General features: G+C 47.0%; 1 protein-coding gene across 2 annotated transcripts in view; it reads right to left on the bottom strand.

Moving 5' to 3' along the window:
- Positions 1 to 18,683, bottom strand: part of BRCC3 (BRCA1/BRCA2-containing complex subunit 3) — a 31,713-nt gene extending 13,030 nt beyond the window's left edge. Inside the window, exons 1-5 of one of the 2 annotated variants that reach the window (XM_079764795.1) lie at positions 18,497 to 18,683; positions 17,847 to 17,863; positions 17,046 to 17,100; positions 4,295 to 4,414; positions 1,216 to 1,303 (exon numbers count right to left, since the gene is read on the bottom strand). In XM_079764795.1, coding sequence (XP_079620921.1) covers positions 1,216 to 1,303; positions 4,295 to 4,414; positions 17,046 to 17,100; positions 17,847 to 17,863; positions 18,497 to 18,619 — 403 coding nt within the window. In that variant the 5' untranslated portion in view covers positions 18,620 to 18,683. The remainder of the gene's footprint in view (positions 1 to 1,215; positions 1,304 to 4,294; positions 4,415 to 17,045; positions 17,101 to 17,846; positions 17,864 to 18,496) is intronic. The other variant, XM_079764796.1, reaches the window with a different exon arrangement.
- Positions 18,684 to 18,739: the final 56 nt, after the last annotated feature.

The raw sequence follows: 18,739 nt of genomic DNA, 5'->3' as shown, positions 1-18,739 counted from the left end.
GGGACAGTGAACTGGCCCCTTGTTTAAAAAGTTTGAGGACCCCTGGTCCATACCATCCCACCCACAGTGCTTTTATCAAGATCACCAACGATCTATTCTTGGCCCTCAATTTACCCGACTGTTCCCTCCTTAAACTGTCTTCATGCCCTAACCGGTTTGGCTCAGTGGATAGAGCGTCGGCCTGCGGACTGAAGGGTCCCAGGTTCGATTCCAGTCAAGGGCACGTACCTTGGTTGTGGGCACATCCCCAGGGGGGGATGTGCAGGAGGCAGCTGATGGATGTTTCTCTCTCATTGAGCTTTCTAACTCTCTATCCATCTCCCTTCCTCTCTGTAAAAAAATCAATAAAGTATATTAAAAAAAAAAGCTGTCTTCACTTGGCCTCCCACTCCCACTCTTCCCCTATGTCCGCTTACCTTCATGGCTGATCTTTGCCAGTCTCTTGTTGGATCCTTCCCATCGTCCCCCTCCTGACATAGTGGCATACCAAGGGCTATACTCACTCCTTGGGGGATTTCATCCTGTTCCACGGCTTCCTACCTCATCTCTACACTAACCACTCCCAACTCACACCCAATAAACTCTAGTCCCAGACTTCTACCCCAAACTCCAGAATCATATATCCAATTGTCTACCTGACACTTTGACTTGGTTGTCTGACTACAGTGCTGCTCATTCAAAATGGAGTGCTGAAATTTTATCTCTATTAAAAATAATCAATATGATGTAAACCATTACTTTTAAAACATATCTAATAAAAGGGTAATATGCAAATTAACCGTCACTCCATCACAAAGATGAAGGCACCCATAGCAGCCAGGGCGCTGGATGCTGGTGACCAGCCCCAGCGTCCCGCACACCCCGGCCCGCAGAGGGAGGGCAGCCGGGCAGGCCTCTGGGGCGTGGGACACTGGCATCATTGCAGGCCGGGTTGAGGGACCCTCCCCCCGCCCCCTGTGCACAAATTTCGTGCACTGGGCCTCTAGTAGCACAATAAAAATTAGGACACCTGTTTAAGGATAGTTAACTTGTGCTTTAAAGCAGTGGTCGGCAAACTCATTAGTCCACAGAGCGGCAAACCACGGCTCGCAAGCCGCATGTGGCTCGCGAGCCGCAGTTTGCCGACCACTGCTTTAAAGCAACCATAGCCCACGTAATGGAAAAGGAAAATCATATTCATGTCTAAGAACAGTAAACACTGCACCCCCTACTTACCAACATGTGAAGGCCAAACAGTTATATGAGGATGGGAGTGATACCAGCCCACCACTCTCATGGGACGACCTGTTAGTTCAGCCAACCTGTGTGTCTGTCAAGGTATTTTCAACTTGTGGGAATAAAAAGCAGTGATGCCGACAAGGACTCAGAAAGTATCCTGAGGTTTAAAACAAACTGTTTACAATTGAATGTCAATAAAAGAATGAAGTAAGGTCGATACCCAGAATTTCCCAGACTTCCTATTTAAAAACAAAGGAGTCTCTCTTTTTTTTTTTAAAGTGAAATCCACTCGATTGCCATTATTGTATATAGTTACATTCTCCTTAGCTAATATTTGATCACTGAAATACTTATCACTGTGATGTCTGAAAAACTTTTCTAAATCTTTGGAAGTCACTTACATTATTAACTGGAGTACTCTTCTGACCTCTCTCTCTCGCTCCATCCTAATCCCATTTTTGAAAAATACAAGATTTAAAAAAATTCATTTGCTTTCTCTCTGGCAGGCTACCAATGTCAACAACAGCAACCAGGGTGGTTTTGTTACAGGATAGTAAGAAGCTAGGAAAATTCCAGGGCAGGAGGAATAGGGAAACTGAGACAGGAAAGTTCAAACAAGGCCAAAGCGCGTGGGCAATTTTCAGCTGGCCTGCAAATAACAAGCCATTATCTTCCCCAGCCAAGGACACTTGAGAGCAAATGGTTAAAAGCCTCCCTAACGAAGGAATGCAGGAAAGGAGGGGGGAAGGGGAAAGGAAAGAAAGGGCGGTTTTACTCCCTAAGCAGAGACGCCAGGAGTCTCAAGGCTTGCAAGATAAAATTGCCCGGTGCTTCTCATGAATTCTGGGAAGGTCACAACAAAGTTAAAAGGGACCTTGAGAATGAATCTCTACCAAGATATTCAACAAGAGAATCTTTGAAACCTATAGACAGGAGGGCGTACAACGCCTAGAACCCGTGCCAGGTACTCACTTTTCCGGGTTAGCCGGAAAAGCCCATCTGTGCTCCCAGCTGGTTGAAATGAAACAGATTTGCTTGCCTTGCTTCTTTAATAAATTCGCTTGCTTTAATTGCTTCAATAAATTGGCTTTATCACAATGCAAGCATCTGCAATTTTCTCATTCAAATTCATTTCTATGAGAAGACAAGACTTGAGGTTGGGGACAGCCCTCTCCCTCTGACTCAGGAGGCTGTCCCGTAACACCTCTGGTGTCTGTGTGAGGTGCCTGTCACGTGTGCAGAGATCAAATGAACCTAGTTCAGTCTCCCCACTTGTCTAGAAATAGCCCCCAAAGGAATCTTTTCCTCCTTTTTTCTGGAAATAAAAATTTCCCAGAACTCTGAGGCTCTAACTTGAGATAAGAACTCAACTTAGAGCCCTGGCTGGTTTGGCTCAGTGGATAGAGCGTCAGCCTGCGGACTCAAGGGTCCCAGGTTCGAGTCCAGTCAAGGGCATGTACCTTGGTTGCAGGCACATCCTCAGTGGGGGGTGTGCAGGAGGCAGCTGATCCATGTTTCTCTCTCATTGATGTTTCCAACTCTCTATCCCTCTCCCTTCCTCTCTGTAAAAAAAATCAATAAAATATATTTTTTAAAAAAGAACTCAACTCAGAGATAAGCTCTCCCCTTCAGATGCTGCTTCCTAAGACCATTGCTGCGCAAGTGTAAAATGCTGCCTCACTTCCCTGCAACTTACATTAAAACACAATAACCCTTTTTTATACGACTGGGTCTAAGAAAGAATACTTTTTAAGTAATCTTTTCTTTTCAGTTGCCAAGAAAAATGACTTAACTGCTGCAAAGCCCCTTTCTTCAGCTGCAGATTGGGGGAGTTCAGTTCACACAGCGAAGAGTCAATGAGGTAATCCAAGCAAGTAGCATCTTGTCTGGCTCCGAGGAAGGGCTTGATAGACACTCACTGTCCTGTCAGCACATTAACACGCAACAATGCGTCCAGCCATCCCTCTCCCATTTGGAGGATGGACTAGTGTTAGTTGGAAGTTACAATACATAATCACAAGAACGCATACCTTTGCTGGGAATTTTCTTTTGGCAGAGTTGGTGTTTGTTTGCTTAAATACCAACGAATGGGCTTGCTGCTGCTGGCCCAAATGGAGTAACGGGGACTGGACTTATCTCCTGCCTGAGACCAGCGAACAAACGATTGTATGAAACAGGAAGGCCAGTAAATGGGAAACAAACAAGGTGGGCCCTTGAGAGAATGTCCAGGCCGCAGAGCAGGAAAGGGAACCCGGCTCCCTGGGTTTGGGAGATGGATCGGACAGTCCAGCAGCTAGAGTTGGCAGGGTGGAGGACTGGGAAGAGAGCAGGAGAGGGAAAAACTGCGGGTCCACAGAGGGTCCCCCTGGAGTATTCCACAGACCACTGATCAGCACAAGTGCGTGAGGAGACGAGGTGAATGAAGTATGGAGTCGAGATCATAGGAAGCAAATGTCCCATTTGACCACAGTAAAAAGCCTAGAAATTCAATGATACGAGGAAAACTGGGGAAGGGGGGCATAAGGGATTGAAGAGGGGTGGCGGGGGAGGAGGACGAAGGGACTCCTCATAGAGTTCATTGTCATAGGATTTGACCTTGGGATTTCTGGGCATTGAAGAGAAGGAATGTTAGAAATTTCTAATTCTTCAATAAAAGCCATTCCAAAGGAGAAGTGGACAAAAATGAACCGCCTGGCCGGTGTGGTTCAGTGGTTGAGCATCGATCTATGAACAAGGAGGTTCGATTCCTGGTCAGGGCACATGGTGGGGTGCAGGCTCCATCCCATGTGGGGCGTGTAGGAGGCATCCGATAAAGGACTCTCTCTCATCATTGATGTTTCTATCTCGCTCTCGCTCTCCCTTCCTCTCTGAAATCAGTAAAAAATATATTTTTTTAATTTTTTAAAAATTCTGATTAACCAAGAAACTGGATCTAAGGGGCAAATATGAAAACTGGGAGTCACCAGGAAGAAAACTTGTGAAACCTCCTCCTAAAGCAGGCTAAGGGAGCAAACAGAGGGACCTGGCTTAGAGGCCCCAGAGCACATAAAAACTGCTCATCGACCACTAAGGATATCTCCGCCTCTGTTGAGGCCGCCGATAGCTGCTCTGGCGAAATTTCCACTCGGTCCTTCCTCTTATCAGAACGTCGCAAGATGATGACAGAATGAATGTGAACAATTCTGACGGTGTCGACCTAAGGAAAAACCCACAAAAATGTTTACTTCTGTCTCTCTCGAATACCTCTCCCTGCAATTATAGAATTGCATTGTATTACGGTATCAGGTTAAAGATTCCATTTTAGAAAGCTGACATTCTCCCCACGGATAATGGGATGTTTCAAATAAAAGACATCTAACCTCACCATATATATTTCAAAACAAAACAAAATACTACAGCTGATATTTAGATCAAGGAAGGGCTTTTTGAATGATCAACTTACAATCATTTGATTCACAACTATGTGTGAGACACTGCCACACAAAAGAATACAGTTTTCAGAGCGCTCAAAATTCAGCTGTTTCAAATGCTAACAGTCTGGTTGAGCAGCATCACGTTAATTTACTACATTAGTAAATTAATGCAACAGAAGCTCAGAGGAAAGAAGTCACTTATATTAGAAAAAAAATCTTCATAGAAAAGGCATACAAGCGTTCGTATTTCCTGACTGCTGTGTGCGTGCGTGTGTGTGTACGCATGTGTTTGTGTGTGCATGCGTACGTGCGTGCGTGCGTGTGTGTGTGTGTATGTGTGTGTGTGTGTAGATGGAATTTCTGAAGATGCCAAATGGATGTGGGTGATATGTTTGGGAGACAAGTTGGCCAACTGATTTGAAGAGAAAACTTGAGATGAAATGGCAGATAGTAAGGCTGAGAAAGAAGATTAAAGTAAAGATGTGCAGGACCTCAAATGCCAACCCATGACCTGCAGGATGAACTGGATAAGGAAAATATTTCAGATTGCCTGGACATGAAGTGATGATAACGTACTGGACTAACTGGATGGCAGAGATGGAAGAAAGAGATTGGAGATTCATTAAGAAGGAAGAATCCACAAGATTTGGTAGCTTATGGACCACGGGTGATAGAAGACAGGAAAGTGTCAAGGATGACTCTGACGTTTTAAGGCTGAAATGGTGAAACAGGAGGCAGATTTAAGTTTAGCAAGGATCAGGACGGAAGGAAGGAAGATGAGCAAGTTGATCTGGGATGAGAGGATGCAAATAAAAGCAAGGAATAGTGTGAAGAGACAGCCCAGAGGTCCAGGCCTAAATCAAGGGGGGTTCCCACATTTTGGAGGGAGTACAATAAGAGGAGCCAGGAAGAATGACAGAGGAGTCAAAACCAGAACAATGAAATGGTTCAAAAGTTTCAGGGGAAAGATGGGTGTGGCCTTGCCAGATGTTGCAGGGACATGGGTAAAATCTAAGAGGAGATTTTTGAGTAAGCTACAGACCTACACAGTGCAGTACAGCAGCCATTATGCAATGTGGCTATTGAGCTTGAAATGTGGTCCCCTTTCATGCCTGGTGAACTCTCTCAGAGCCTTTAAATTCCCACTGATGAGCCTTTAAAAGCTCATCCTATAAAGAACTGATCATTCTCCCATCATACGTTTTTTAATAATGCAAATACACATCTTACCTTATAATAGAGAAACATGCAAATTGACCGCACCTCCGCTATGCCCACGATTGGGCCGGCAGGAGGCTGGGGGCGGGACTCTGGGTGGCATATCCGCCGTTGAGAAGTTCAAGATGGCGGTGCCCAGTGGCCGGGCCCATGCCGCCGCTCCCGGGGGTGCCTGGGGCGATCGGCACCCCGGGGGGGCGTGGCCGGGCCCATCGGCACCCCGGGGGGCGTGGCCGGACCCATGCCGCCGCTCCCCGGGGTGCCTGGGGCTATCGGCACCCAGGGGGGGCGTGGCCGGGCCCATCGGCACCCTAGGGGGGCGTGGCCGGACCCATGCCGCCGCTCCCGGGGGTGCCTGGGGCCATCGGCACCCTGGGGGGCGTGGCCGGGCCCATCGGCACCCCGGGGGGGCGTGGCCAGGCCCATGCCGCCGCTCCCCGGGGTGCCTGGGGCGATCGGCCACCTAGGGGGGCGTGTCCGGGCCCCTCCCGCCCCTCCCCGGGGTCCCGGGGTTGATCGTCCACCTGGGAGGGCGTGAACCTGCCCCTCCCGCCCCTCCCGGGGGTCCCGGGGGCGATCGGCCACCCGGGGGGGGCGTGGCCGGCCCCTCCCGCCCCTCCCGGGGGTCCCGGAGGCGATCGGCCACCAGGGGGTCCGGGGGTCGATCGGCCACCTGGGGGGGCGTGGCCCGGCCCCTCCCGGGGGTTCCGGGGGTCGATCGGCCACCTGCGGGGGCGTGGCCCGGCCCCTCCTGCCGTTCCCGGGGGTCCCAGGGGCCGAGGCTTCCCGGGCCTTGGGCACCAGCGGGGAGCCTGCACCGATCGCAGGAAACCACTGGGGGTCGGCTCCTGTGATCGGTAGCAGGGACGCTGGGTGCGGCGAGCCCAAGGCCAGGAAAGCCTGGGGCGGAGGCTTTCCGGCCTTGGGCACCAGTGGGCAGCCTGCACGGATCGCAGGAAACCACTGGGGGTCGGCTCCTGCGATCCTTAGCAAGGATGTTGGGTGCCGCCAAGCCCAAGGCCACCGCCCGGGGCCAAGCCCCGACCCTGAAAAAGGCAGAAGGGGGTGGCCACAGCCAAGGCCTGGGTCCCTGGTGCCGGCAGAAAACTGGTGCAGGCAGCCAGGTGAATGAAGGTCTATTGCACGAATCTTCATGCAAACGGGCTACTAGTCTTTGATAAGAGTTTATATCATGTTGTGTTCTCTTTTTTGACATAATTTCCTCCTCTACTAGAATGTAAGATCCTAAGAGCAGGGAACATGTTTTAGTTGTTTTTACCCCAGTGAGCATACAGTATCTGGCAGGCACAGAGTACACAATATAGAAAATCAAAAGCAGAGACAGAAAGACACTTGACCTTCCAAGAAGCAACAAGACTTTTCATTGAATTTTTGATTTGCATTTCCCTGATAGCTAGTGAAGTCAAGCACCTCTTCATATAGCTGTTGGCCGTTTGTATGTCTTCTTGTGAGAAGTGTCTGTTCAGGTCCTCCACCAATTTTTTAATTGGATAACTATTTTGGTGTTAAGTTGGATGAGTTCTTTCTAGTTTTTGGATATGAACACCTTGTGGGAGCTGTTGTTTGCAAATATCGTCTCCTATTCAGTTGTTGCCTTTTTGTTTTTTTGGTGGTTTCTTTCGTTGCGCAGAAGCTTTTGTGTTTGATACAGTCCCATTCATTTATTTTTGCTTTTACTTTCTTTGCCTTTGGGGTCGAATTCATAAAATCTTTTCTAAGACCAAAGTTCATAAGTTTAGTACCTATGTTTTCTTTCTGTGTAATTTATTATTTCAGGTCTTATGTTTAGGTCTTTGATCCATTTTGAGTTTATTTTTGTATATGGGGACAAACAGTAGTCTAGTTTCATTCTTTTGCATGTAGCTTTCCAATTTTCCCAACACCATTTATTTTTTTATTTTTTATTTTTGTTAAACCTCCCCCCCTGAGGATATTTTTCCCATTGATTCTTAGAGCAAGTGGAAGGGGGAGAGAGAGAGAGAGAGAGAGAGAAAGAAACATCAATGTGGGAGAGACACATTGATGGGTTGCCTCCCACATGCACCCCCATGGGGACTGGGGATTGAACCTGCAATCCTTTGGTGCATGGGGCCCTTGCTCTAACCACTTAGAAACACAGGCCAGGCTTCCCAGAACCATTTATTGAAGAGACTTCTTTTCCTCCATTGTACCACCTCACACCTGTTAGAATGGCTACTATCAACAAGATAAGTAATAACAAGTGTAGGAGAGGATGTAGAGAAAAAGGAACCCACATTCACTGCTGGTGGGAATGTAAACTGGTACAGCCACTATGGAAAACAGCATGGCCTGGCAGGTGTGGCTCAGTGGTTGACATCGAGCTATGAACCAGGAGGTCACAGTTCAATTCCTGGTCAGGGCACATGCCCGGGTTGCAGGCTCAACCCCCAATAGGGGGCATGCAGGAGGCAGCCAATCAATGAGTCTCTCTCGTCATTGATGTTTCCATCTCATTCTCCCTCTCCCTTCCTCTCTCTGAAATAAATAAAAACACTTTTTTTAAAAGAAAAGAAAACAGTACGGATGTTCCTCAAAAAATTAAGAATAGAGTTACCATATGCCCCAGTAATCCCTTTCCTGGGTATCTACACAAAGAATTGAAAACATGTATTTGCAAAGATATATACACCCCTATGTTCATTACAGCATTATTCATGGTGGCCAAGACATGAAAACAACCAAAGTGTCCCTAAATAGATGACTGGATAAAAATATGGTACAGGTACATATATACAATGGAATACTACTCAGCCATAAGAAAAGATGAAATACTGCCATTTACAACAACATGGATGGATCTTGAGAATATCATGCTAAGTGAAATAAGTCAGAAAAAGTCAAGAACCATATGATTTCACTCATGTGGGATATAAAACTAAAAGCAACAAATGAACAAACAACAGAAACAAACAAAAAACTCAGAAAACCAAAAAAAAAAAAGAAACTCAGAAACCGACAATAGTTTGGTGGTTACTAGAGGGAAGGGGGGTGAGGGGTAGTAAACAGTAAAGGGGGTCAAAAGTATAGTGATGAAAGGAAACTTGACTTTGGGGGTGGTGGGTACACAATGCAATATATAGATGATGTACCATAGAAATATACTCTTAAAACATATATAATTGTATTAACCAATGTCACCCAAATAAATTTAATTTTTTAATATATTTTATTGATTTTTTACAGAGAGGAAGGGAGAGGAATAGAGAGTTAAAAACATCGATGAGAGAGAAACATCCATCAGCTGCCTCCTGCACACTCCCTACTGGGGATGTGCCTGCAACCAAAATACATGCCCTTGACAGGAATCGAACCTGGGACCCTTGAGTCTGCAGGCCAACACTCTAGCCACTGAGCCAAACCGGTTAGGGCAATAAATTTAATTTTTAAAAAAGAAAAAGGAGCTGACTTTTCAACAGAAACAATCAAAGCCTAAAAAGAATGAGGTAACATGTTAGTGTGCAAAGAGATCTGCCAACCAATAATTCTATATTCAAAGAATAGAACCTTCAGAATTAAAGGCAAAATACAGATATTTTACATATGCAAAAAGCTGAGAGAATTCATTATCAGCACAGAAATACTAAAGAGAGTTCTTCAGGAAGAAAGAAAATCCCAGCCGAAACCGGTTTGGCTCAGTGGATAGAGCGTCGGCCTGCGGACTCAGGGGTCCCAGGTTCGATTCCGGTCAAGGGCATGTAACTTGGTTGCGGGCACGTCCCCGGTGGGGGGTGTGCAGGAGGCGGCTGATCGATGTTTCTCTCTCATTGATGTTTCTGACTCTCTATCCCTCTCTCTTCCTCTCTGTAAAAAATCAATAAAATATATTAAAAAAAAAAAAAACACAAAAAAACACAGAGGCAAGGGCCCCATGCCTTGAGCTCATTCCAAAGATCTGGTGTGGAATAGAGGCCTCAAAAATTAAAAAAAAAAAGAAAGAAAGAAAATCCCAGCTATGAAGGAAAGAATAAAGAACACTATAAGGGGTAAAATATGTGTGTAAATGTAAATAAATACTAATTGTACAAAACAGTAATAATAATGTCATGCGGTGTGTAAAATATCCATAGAATTAAAATGCATGACAGCACTAATCCAAAAGGTGAGAGGGTGAGATGAAATTAAAGTGTTCTTAGGTTCTAGTATTAGCAGAGAAATAGTAAAAAAAAAAATCCATTTGTATTAGACTAATAAATCAAAAATATCCTAATATATAAGGACACATATGTAATACCACAATCAATAAAGAAATTAAAAAAAACAACCCTGGGTCTTAACGACCAGTAACGACCGGAAGCTGACCAACCAGAAGTCAGTGCTGGCCCCACCCCCAAGCAAGCAGTAAGGGGCAATCAGGCAGGCAGGCAGAGGGGTTAGGGGTGATCAAGTAGGCAGCCCAGCAGTTAGGGGTGATCAGGTAGGCAGGTAAGTGGTTAAGGGCGATCAGGTAGGCAGGCTAGCAGTTAGAGGAGATCAGATAGGCAGATGGCCCCTCACTGGGCTGGCCCCACCCCCAAGCAAGCAAATAGGAGCAATCAGGCAGGCAGACCAGTGGTTAGGGGTGATCAGGTAGGCAGACTAGCGGTTAGGGGTGATCAGATAGGCAAATGGCCCCTTGCTGGGCTGGCCCCAGCCCCAAGCAAGCGTAAGTGGCAATCAGGCAGGCAGGCAGAGTGGTTAGGGGTGATCAGGTAGGCAGACCAGCGGTTAGGGTTGATCAGGTAGGTAGACCAGTGTTTAGGGGTGATCAGATAGGCAGGCAAGTGGTTAGGGGAGATCAGGTAGACAAGCCAGCGATTAGGGGTGATCAGGTAGGCAGACGGCCCCTCACCAGGCTGGCCCCGCCCCCCAGAAAAGAAAGAGGGAGGCCCAGGCCAGCCAAGCCATTGCACCCCAGCCTGTCGCCTGCAGAAGGAGGCCACTGGTGGCAGGGGAAGGGGGGGGGCAGCGCTGCACAGGTGGCAAGCAGTGGCAGCGGCGGGGGTGGGGCCAGCTGCCTGCAGCCCGGGGAAGGAAAGCCCCAATAGGCCCTGATCTCAGGCCAGGCCTAGGGACCCTACCCGAGGGGTCCCGGATTGTGAGAGGGTGCAGGCCGGGCTGAGGGCACCCCCCCAACCCCGTGCACGAATTTTCGTGCACCGGGCCTCTAGTATATTATAATACGTAGGATAACTACTAAAAGGAAAGTAAAAGAAGGCTATAACTAATTAATGGAGGATCAAAGTGGAATAATAAAACACAGTCAATGAATCCAAAAGGAGGCAAGAAAAGAGAGAAGAACATAAAGCAAAGTGGGTCAAATATAAAGCAAAAAGATGGCAGCAATAACCCATGTATATCAATCATTACAATAAAGGTAACTGGACTAAATACTCCAATTAAAAAGATTATCAAACTGGATTATCAAAACTATAGGTTCCTAATAATACACACTTTAAATATTAAGACACAGAAAGGCTAAAACATAAAAGAATGGAAAAGATATGCCATGCCAACACTAACTAAAAAAATAAGGTCCCTGAATTCTTATGAAGTTTAATATCTACAATCAAACCTCGTTTCTCAAACCTCTCCCATTTCCAACAATTCGGTTCTTGACCAGTTGTTCAGAGAAAAGGTCTCTGTTGTCAAACCAAACTTCCACTGACAATCCTTTCAAGCTGATACCTCTCAGACAATAAAGGAAAGAATGCTTTTGTTGCTAGAGAAATCAAAAATTAGCAAATTTTTAAAACATAAAGCGGCCATCAAGAGTGCCAGTGTTGCTAAGGATGTGAAAGACACTGGTCACAGGCAATGGAAGAGGTAGAAAGTCTGTTGATTTGGATAAAGGAAAAGTAGTTAGGCAGTGACAGCACTTCGGAGGCAGCGATACGTGGACAAGCACAGATGCCGCATGCTGACCCGAAGGACATCCCTGGACCAAACGCTGAAAGTGACTCCTTTAAGGCTAGTAGGGGCGGTTCGATAAACTTAAGAAAAGACGTGTTTATTTACACCTTAAACAGTACATTAGACATGCACTGTATGTAAGAAAGGTTACAACAAGGAATCATTTGGGGGTCTGGAACGGATTAATTCTATTTATAATGGGAGAAAATGATTCAGTTTTCGAACAAATCACTTCTCGAACAGCCTTCTGGAACGAATTAAGTTCGAGAACCGAGGTTCCACTATATTTGGATGGTACAAACTGACACAGAATTTAAGATAAGGGAATAGACTCTTGAAAAATAAAATTATGTCATTGAGATTGGAAATGCATTTTAGTAGGAGTTGATGCCAAGGGTGAATATTCTCTTTGTCTCTAGTCAGAGAAGGTTTCGGTATCCAAGAAGAGTGAGCAAAAGAAATTCAGGATAGAATGGCAAGACCAGCCCAGGAATAGATGAAAAACAAAATAAAACAAGCATAAAGGCCACAAAGCACTAACAGGTATCCCTGAAAGCCACAGGTAGCTGAAGGACCGGAGGAAGACTGTTATGGTCATAATCACATAAGTAGTAAGATATTCCAAAGTGGCTAGATCGGTCCCTACACCTTTTCAGTCTTGGAATTAAGGTACTAAAACCAGTTCCTTTTGTTCCTGTGTCTTGGCAAACTATGGCCTGACTTGGCTGCTTTAGACCAAATCTGACCACGTTCATTCATGTATGTATCGTAGCTGCTTTTGTGCTACAATGCAGAGCTGAGTAACTGCAACAGAGACAGCATGGTCTCGGCCCACAAAACTAAAAATATTTACCATCTGGCCCTTTCCAGAAAGTTTGCACCGCCTGGCGTGGCTTTCCATGGGTAATGGGCACGTAACACTAATTTCCTATTGTAGAGGACTTACGTTCATTCATACAATATGTATTTATTGAGTATATACTATACGGAAGGCACTACAGGGTGGCCTAAGTGTACAATGATAAACAGGATACAGTAGTGACATCCAGGAAGAGAGACAGGGAAACAACTCCATGACAACATATAAGCACTGTAACTGATATGCTCAAGGAGCTAGGGTAGCACAGAGGAGGCTATCTAACCTAGCCTACAGGTCAGGGCAGGCTACTTAAAGGAGGTAAGTGGCACCCGGGCTGAACTGCCAGGGATAAGTTGTTAATCAAGCGGAGAAGAGGGAAGCAGTCCATGCATAACAACCAGCAGATACAAGGAGTGAAACAGCAGAGCATAATGTGGAAACTGACATAATTTGCCATGGTGAGAACTTGGATCCATGTAAAGAAATATCCTATATAATAAAACCCTAATATGCAAATTGACCAAATGGCAGAACGACCGGTCACTATGATGTGCACTGACCACCAGGGGGCAGATGCTCAACACAGGAGCTGCCCTCTGGTGGTCAATGCACTCCCACAGGAGAAGCACCACTCAGCCAGAAGCCGGGCTCACAGCTGGCGAGCGCCAGGCCTCTAGTTCGATCTAATAAAGAGGGAATATGCTAATTGACCCTCACACCATCGCAAATATGGCAGCACCCACAGCCAATAAGGAGGGAATATGCTAATTGACTGCCCCTCCCTCAAAGATGGCGGCACCCATAGCCAATAAGGAGGGAATATGCTAATTGACTGCCACGCCCTCAAAGATGGTGGCAGCCACAAGATGGTGGCACCCAGTTCCCTCAGTCCCCCAGCTGCTCAGGGCAAGCCCTAGGCGCAGGCAAGCCTCGGATGGCGGCTGCCCAGCCACCCAGGGCCGCCCGAGGCTCAGGTAACCAGGGCCGGCCAAGGCTTGCGCTGCCAGCAATGGCAGCAGCAGAGGTGTGATGGGGCGTTGCCTTCCCCTGATCGCTGGGTCGCCTCCCACCCCTGAGGGCTCCTGGACTGTGAGAGGGGGCAGGCTGGGCTGAGGGACCCCCCTTCAGTGCATGAACTTTCATGCACCAGGCCTCTAGTGTGTGTGTGTGTGTGTGTGTGTGTGTGTGTATACACACACACACACACACACACACACTCTAGAGGCCCAGTGCACAAAACTACACACACACACACACACACACACACACTAATATATACTAGAGGCCTGGTGCACTAATTCGTGCACAGAGGGGGCGGGGGAGAATCCCTCAGCCCGGCCTGCACCCTCTCCAATCCAGGACCCCTCGGGGGATGTCCAACTGCCTCTCGCAATCCGGGACCACTGGCCCCTAACTGCTCACCTGCCTGCCTTCCTGCCTGATGGCCCCTAACTGCTCCCCTACTGGCCTGATTGCCCCTAACTGCCTCTGCCTCACCCCACACCCAGGACCCAGGATTCCCTCCTCTGGCTGGTCACAGGCACTCGGGACCCAGGCTTCCCTCCCTCTGTCCAGCCATAGTCACATAGGACCCAGGCAAGCTTCACCCGGGCCGGCCACAGCCGCAGGGGACTGTTGGCGGGGAGCTTCGCCTGGGCCGCAGCTGCAGGCGCTGGCGCCCATGACCGCAGGGTGGATGGCTTATCCCTCTCCCGGGCCGCAGGTGCAGGTGCTGGTACCAGCACCCACGACTGTGGGACGGGCGGCTTGTCCCTCTCCCAGGCCGCAGGCGCAGGTGCAGCTGCTGGCGCCCAGGACTGCAGGGCGGGCGGCTTGTTCCTCTCCTGGGCTGCAGCCTAGCTGGTCCCCATTCCTCTCTCTCTCTCTCTCGAGCTCATTTGTGCCTGGCTGGTCCCCATTCTTTTCTCGCGAGCTCATTTGTGCCTGGCTAGTCCCCATTCCTCTCTTACCAGTGTTGACTGTCTGAGGTGTTATGGTGTGAGGGCATGACGACCATTTGCTCTTTATTATATAGGATATATATATTTTAAAAGATGCCCATGTTTAGCTAAACTTGGATGTCCACTAGATAGTTGACTATGACATTCTAGAGCTTGGAATAATTTATACTAACTAGTATCTACTGGTTAACAACAATGACAGTCAAAATAGCCAATATTTATTGTCTACCTGCCATGTGTCAGACACTTGTAAAAGTGCTTTTCATGTATTAAATTAACTCTCCCAATGACCCAGAGAGGTTAGTAATATTGTTATACCCATTTTACAGGTGAGTGTTTTTCTTACATTACCCAAATCCAACTTTCCCAACAACTCTATGAGGTTGGTGACGATCATTATCTCTGTTTTACAGATGAAAAATGAGAAGCTTGAGGATGTTAAGTAACATGCCCAAAGTCACACAGTAAGTATCAGAGAAAGGATCTGAAGACAGATCTCTAACCTCAATGTCTGTTGCAACTAAAGCCACAGGAGAGGTAATGTTGCCAGCTGACATGGCTCAGTGGTTGAGCGTTGGCCTATGAACCAGGAGGTCAGGGTTCAATTCCTGGTCAGGACACATGCCTGGGTTGTGGGCTCGATCCCCAGTGGGGTGTGTGCAGGAGGCGGCCCAATCAATGATTCATTCTCTCTCATCATTGATGTTTCTCTCTCCCTCTCCCTTCCTCTCTAAAATCAATCCTATATAATAAAAGCCCCATGACCATAATTAGCATAATGACCAGAACGACCACTCAACCAGTCGCTATGAGGTGCATTGACCACCTCTCGGTCCCTCCCCCTCCCCCCCAGGCCCGCAGGCTCTGATCACCGGATGGTGAATGGGGAACTGGGTGGGTGGTGGCAGTGGGGCGGGACTGGGGACTGGTGAGGGGAACCAGGTGGGTGGCGGCAGTGGGGTGGGACTGGGGACTGGCAATCGGGTAGAAGATGGCCCTGATCACAGGCTAGGCCTAGGGATCCTACCTGTGCATGATTTTGTGCACTGGGCCTCTAGTAAAAGTATTTAAAAAAAAATTCTGGGAAGAGAAGGAGGCCAAGGCAGAAACTTGGAGAATGATTAATGCATAGGCAGGAGTGGAAGAGTCCAAAAAGAATAGGGAAGGGGAGGAATAAGGAGATACCGCAAAAACAAAACAAACAAAAACCTTCATGGGAGTTCTGAGTTCCAAATTAAAAGATTAAGAGAAGCACCAAGAAACAATCTAAGGATGTAGCAATGAGGAGGGGGCTGGAGAGGCAGAACTGGAAAGCAGATTTTGGTGGGTTTGAATGGAGAAGGTAAATAAGGTCTGGCTAGTAAAGGAAGGATGTGAGAGTAATGACTACAGAGAGATACAGGATTGATAAGTGATTTTTCTTTCCCTTCTGAAAATGAGAGTGATGTAAGCACATTTGTATCCCAAGGGAAAAGAGCCAGATGACAGGAAAAGGTTGAAGACACAGAAGAAAGACAGGGTATTTCTTTTTTTTTTTTTAATATATTCTTATGATTTCAGAGAGGAAGGAAGAGGGAGAGATAGAAACATCAATGATGAAAGAAAATCATTGATCAGCTGCCTCTTGCACGCCCCCCCCTACTGGGGATCGAGCCCACAACCCAGACATGTGCCCTTGGCCGGAATAGAACCTGGGACCTTCCAGTTCGCAGGCCGACGCTCTATCCACTGAGCCAAACCGACTAGGGCAAGACAGGGTATTTCATAAGCAAGGTCCTTGAAGAAACTGCAGCTCTGGGTAGGGAATGAACTTCTTTCCTTCATATGGGAAGAAAGAAGGCCAAGTGGTTAACGTGATGAAGTTTGTATACAGAGTTAATAAGTAGATGGAGTTGTTGCCCTATAGCTTTTATCACCTCTATCATCTGCTTGGCAGGAGGAGAGGACATAATTTTTGTTATTGTCTTTTACAAAAGCACTGGCCTGCACCATATTGGGGAAAAAGTAACTGTTCCTATATAATAATTAGGTTGAGAAGCATTATACTAGACCATATGACTAGAACAAACCAGAAAAGAGAAAGTCAAGGTAGACTAAGAACTTTGGATAGTTGGCCTGTAAGGAAAGAAGGTTTCGCCTGAGTAGATATTGGGACTCAGGATAAAAAGATAACAATGACACGAGCCAGCCAGAAAACAGACAGATGTCAGCAAGGAGGAGAGCTGACAGTGATTAGTCATCTTGATCAAATAGTAAAAATTTGCTACAAAGAACAGAAAATTGGTCCCCTTCCTAGTGAGTAGATTGAACTAGAGAGAACACGCCGCTCAGCCACAAATGCGGCCCAACACAAAAGGGATCAATCCCTGGCTGAGTTCATCAAACAGAGCACAGAAATCCCTCCCCAACTGCAAGTCTCCATCATGCAAATTCAAGCACACATACCTTTTCAGTGACTGTGCGCATTTCAGTTCCAGTATATGTAAATTTGGAGTCACTCCTTTTGGGGATAAATTAGAAAAAAGGGAACAATAAAACCTTAGCAGAGACAAAGGAAGAAGAAGGAAAGTAAAATGAAGCTAAAGCTGTGAGGAGTCTGACACACACGCATATGTGGCCGAGTGTATAAAGTTGTCATGGGCAAAGCTAAACTCCTATTATCCTTGGCATTAAAGAGGTGGGCATGAGAGTACACATTCTGCTATGCTTCCAGGTTTAAATTAAAACTTCGAAGCATCCAAACTACTCGGGATCTCTGAGATCCAGCAGGAGGCGGAAAGCCATGGAGATGGAAAAGCCAGTTTAGATGAAGGAATGGGTCAATAGGGGGAAATGTCTCTTAATATGCACATTATCTGCCACAAAGAAAATGACCAGTATCTCCCTGTCATTTTAGGGGAAACAGAACATAAAACATATCAGGCAAGAAAATGGAAAATAATAGCACCATATCCGTCAACAAAGTTCTATCTGTAAGAGCGTTCACACGTTCACTCATGATCGTTTCCCTAAACCACATTTTTCACATAAGGTCACACATGTATCAACTGAAAATCCTCCTACTAGGAAGTTAGGTGGAAACCAACCTTCAGGATTGGGAAGTTATTCAAAGTGTATCACCGAGGGAGCTCCAGACTGATCATGGGAATCTAAAATACAGTCCCTAACCAATATTGCCAAGCTTGTCATAACTCTGAGTTAATGACATATAGACCAAAAGATACGAGTAAACAAATATTGTCTTACCTGGTGTCATCATTCAACTAGAGTGAGAAAGAGGAGAAAACATTATTGATCACATTACGCTTATTTGATGTACATGATACAGATTATACGAAAAATAGGGCATGCGAGCATGAAAAACTGGAGAATTTTTACTTCGGATTGTAAGCAACTAAGCTCAATTTCCTCATCCTCTTTCACTCCTCTGCAACACTTTAACGCTGCAGAAACTTTGTGTCTTGGAAACCATCTCCTCTCTTAGGTTCTTTGATACAATTAAAATGCATCCTAGAGGCAAGATTGCAGCTGCCCTAACAGTGGTCAGTAGCGTCTTAATACACTGATGTCCTATTGTGCTATATTGTCTTTCTGGCCTGACTTTCGGGTTTGGTCAATGGGGTGTTAACTCCAGATTTACATAAGAGGCCAGAGATTAGTAGAGAAAAAAGCTGTCCCCCACCCCTAGCTTATGCGGAACGCTGGGGGGTGATGGGAGGTTAACCAAGCGTCAAGCAACCCAAACTCCGCGACAGGACCCTCCAAAGGATCTGTCCCCGTATCAAAGCCAGGGTGCCTGTGGCCTCCGCAGCCCTGGGCGCTGCTAACACCGACCCCAAGGAAACGCTGGGCTGCTCATCAGGGTTCCGGCCAGGCTAAGTCACTGACCTACTCACCTCCCCTATGCACAGTCCCATCACCTCCTCCTTCTCTGTGCTCAGAGCGTGGTTGAGACAAACTAGGAAAGCATCCGACTCCAGATGAACCGCCTGCACCGCCTGCACCACCTGCATCGCCATCTTGGTCCGACCCAGCTCACGTCCGCCTAGGGCCCACTTAGGCCCGACCAACCCTGAGCTCCAGCAAGCGGGTTCCGCGGGGGCGGGGCTTGGGGAGCGCGGGCGGGGCGGGGCGGGCGC

This window comes from Cnephaeus nilssonii (genome assembly GCF_951640355.1).
Source record: "Cnephaeus nilssonii genome assembly, chromosome: X".
In the NCBI taxonomy this organism is placed as follows: Eukaryota; Metazoa; Chordata; class Mammalia; order Chiroptera; family Vespertilionidae; genus Cnephaeus; species Cnephaeus nilssonii.
Note: the sequence above shows the minus strand (reverse complement) of the source record. Positions and strands in the feature narration are given on the sequence as shown.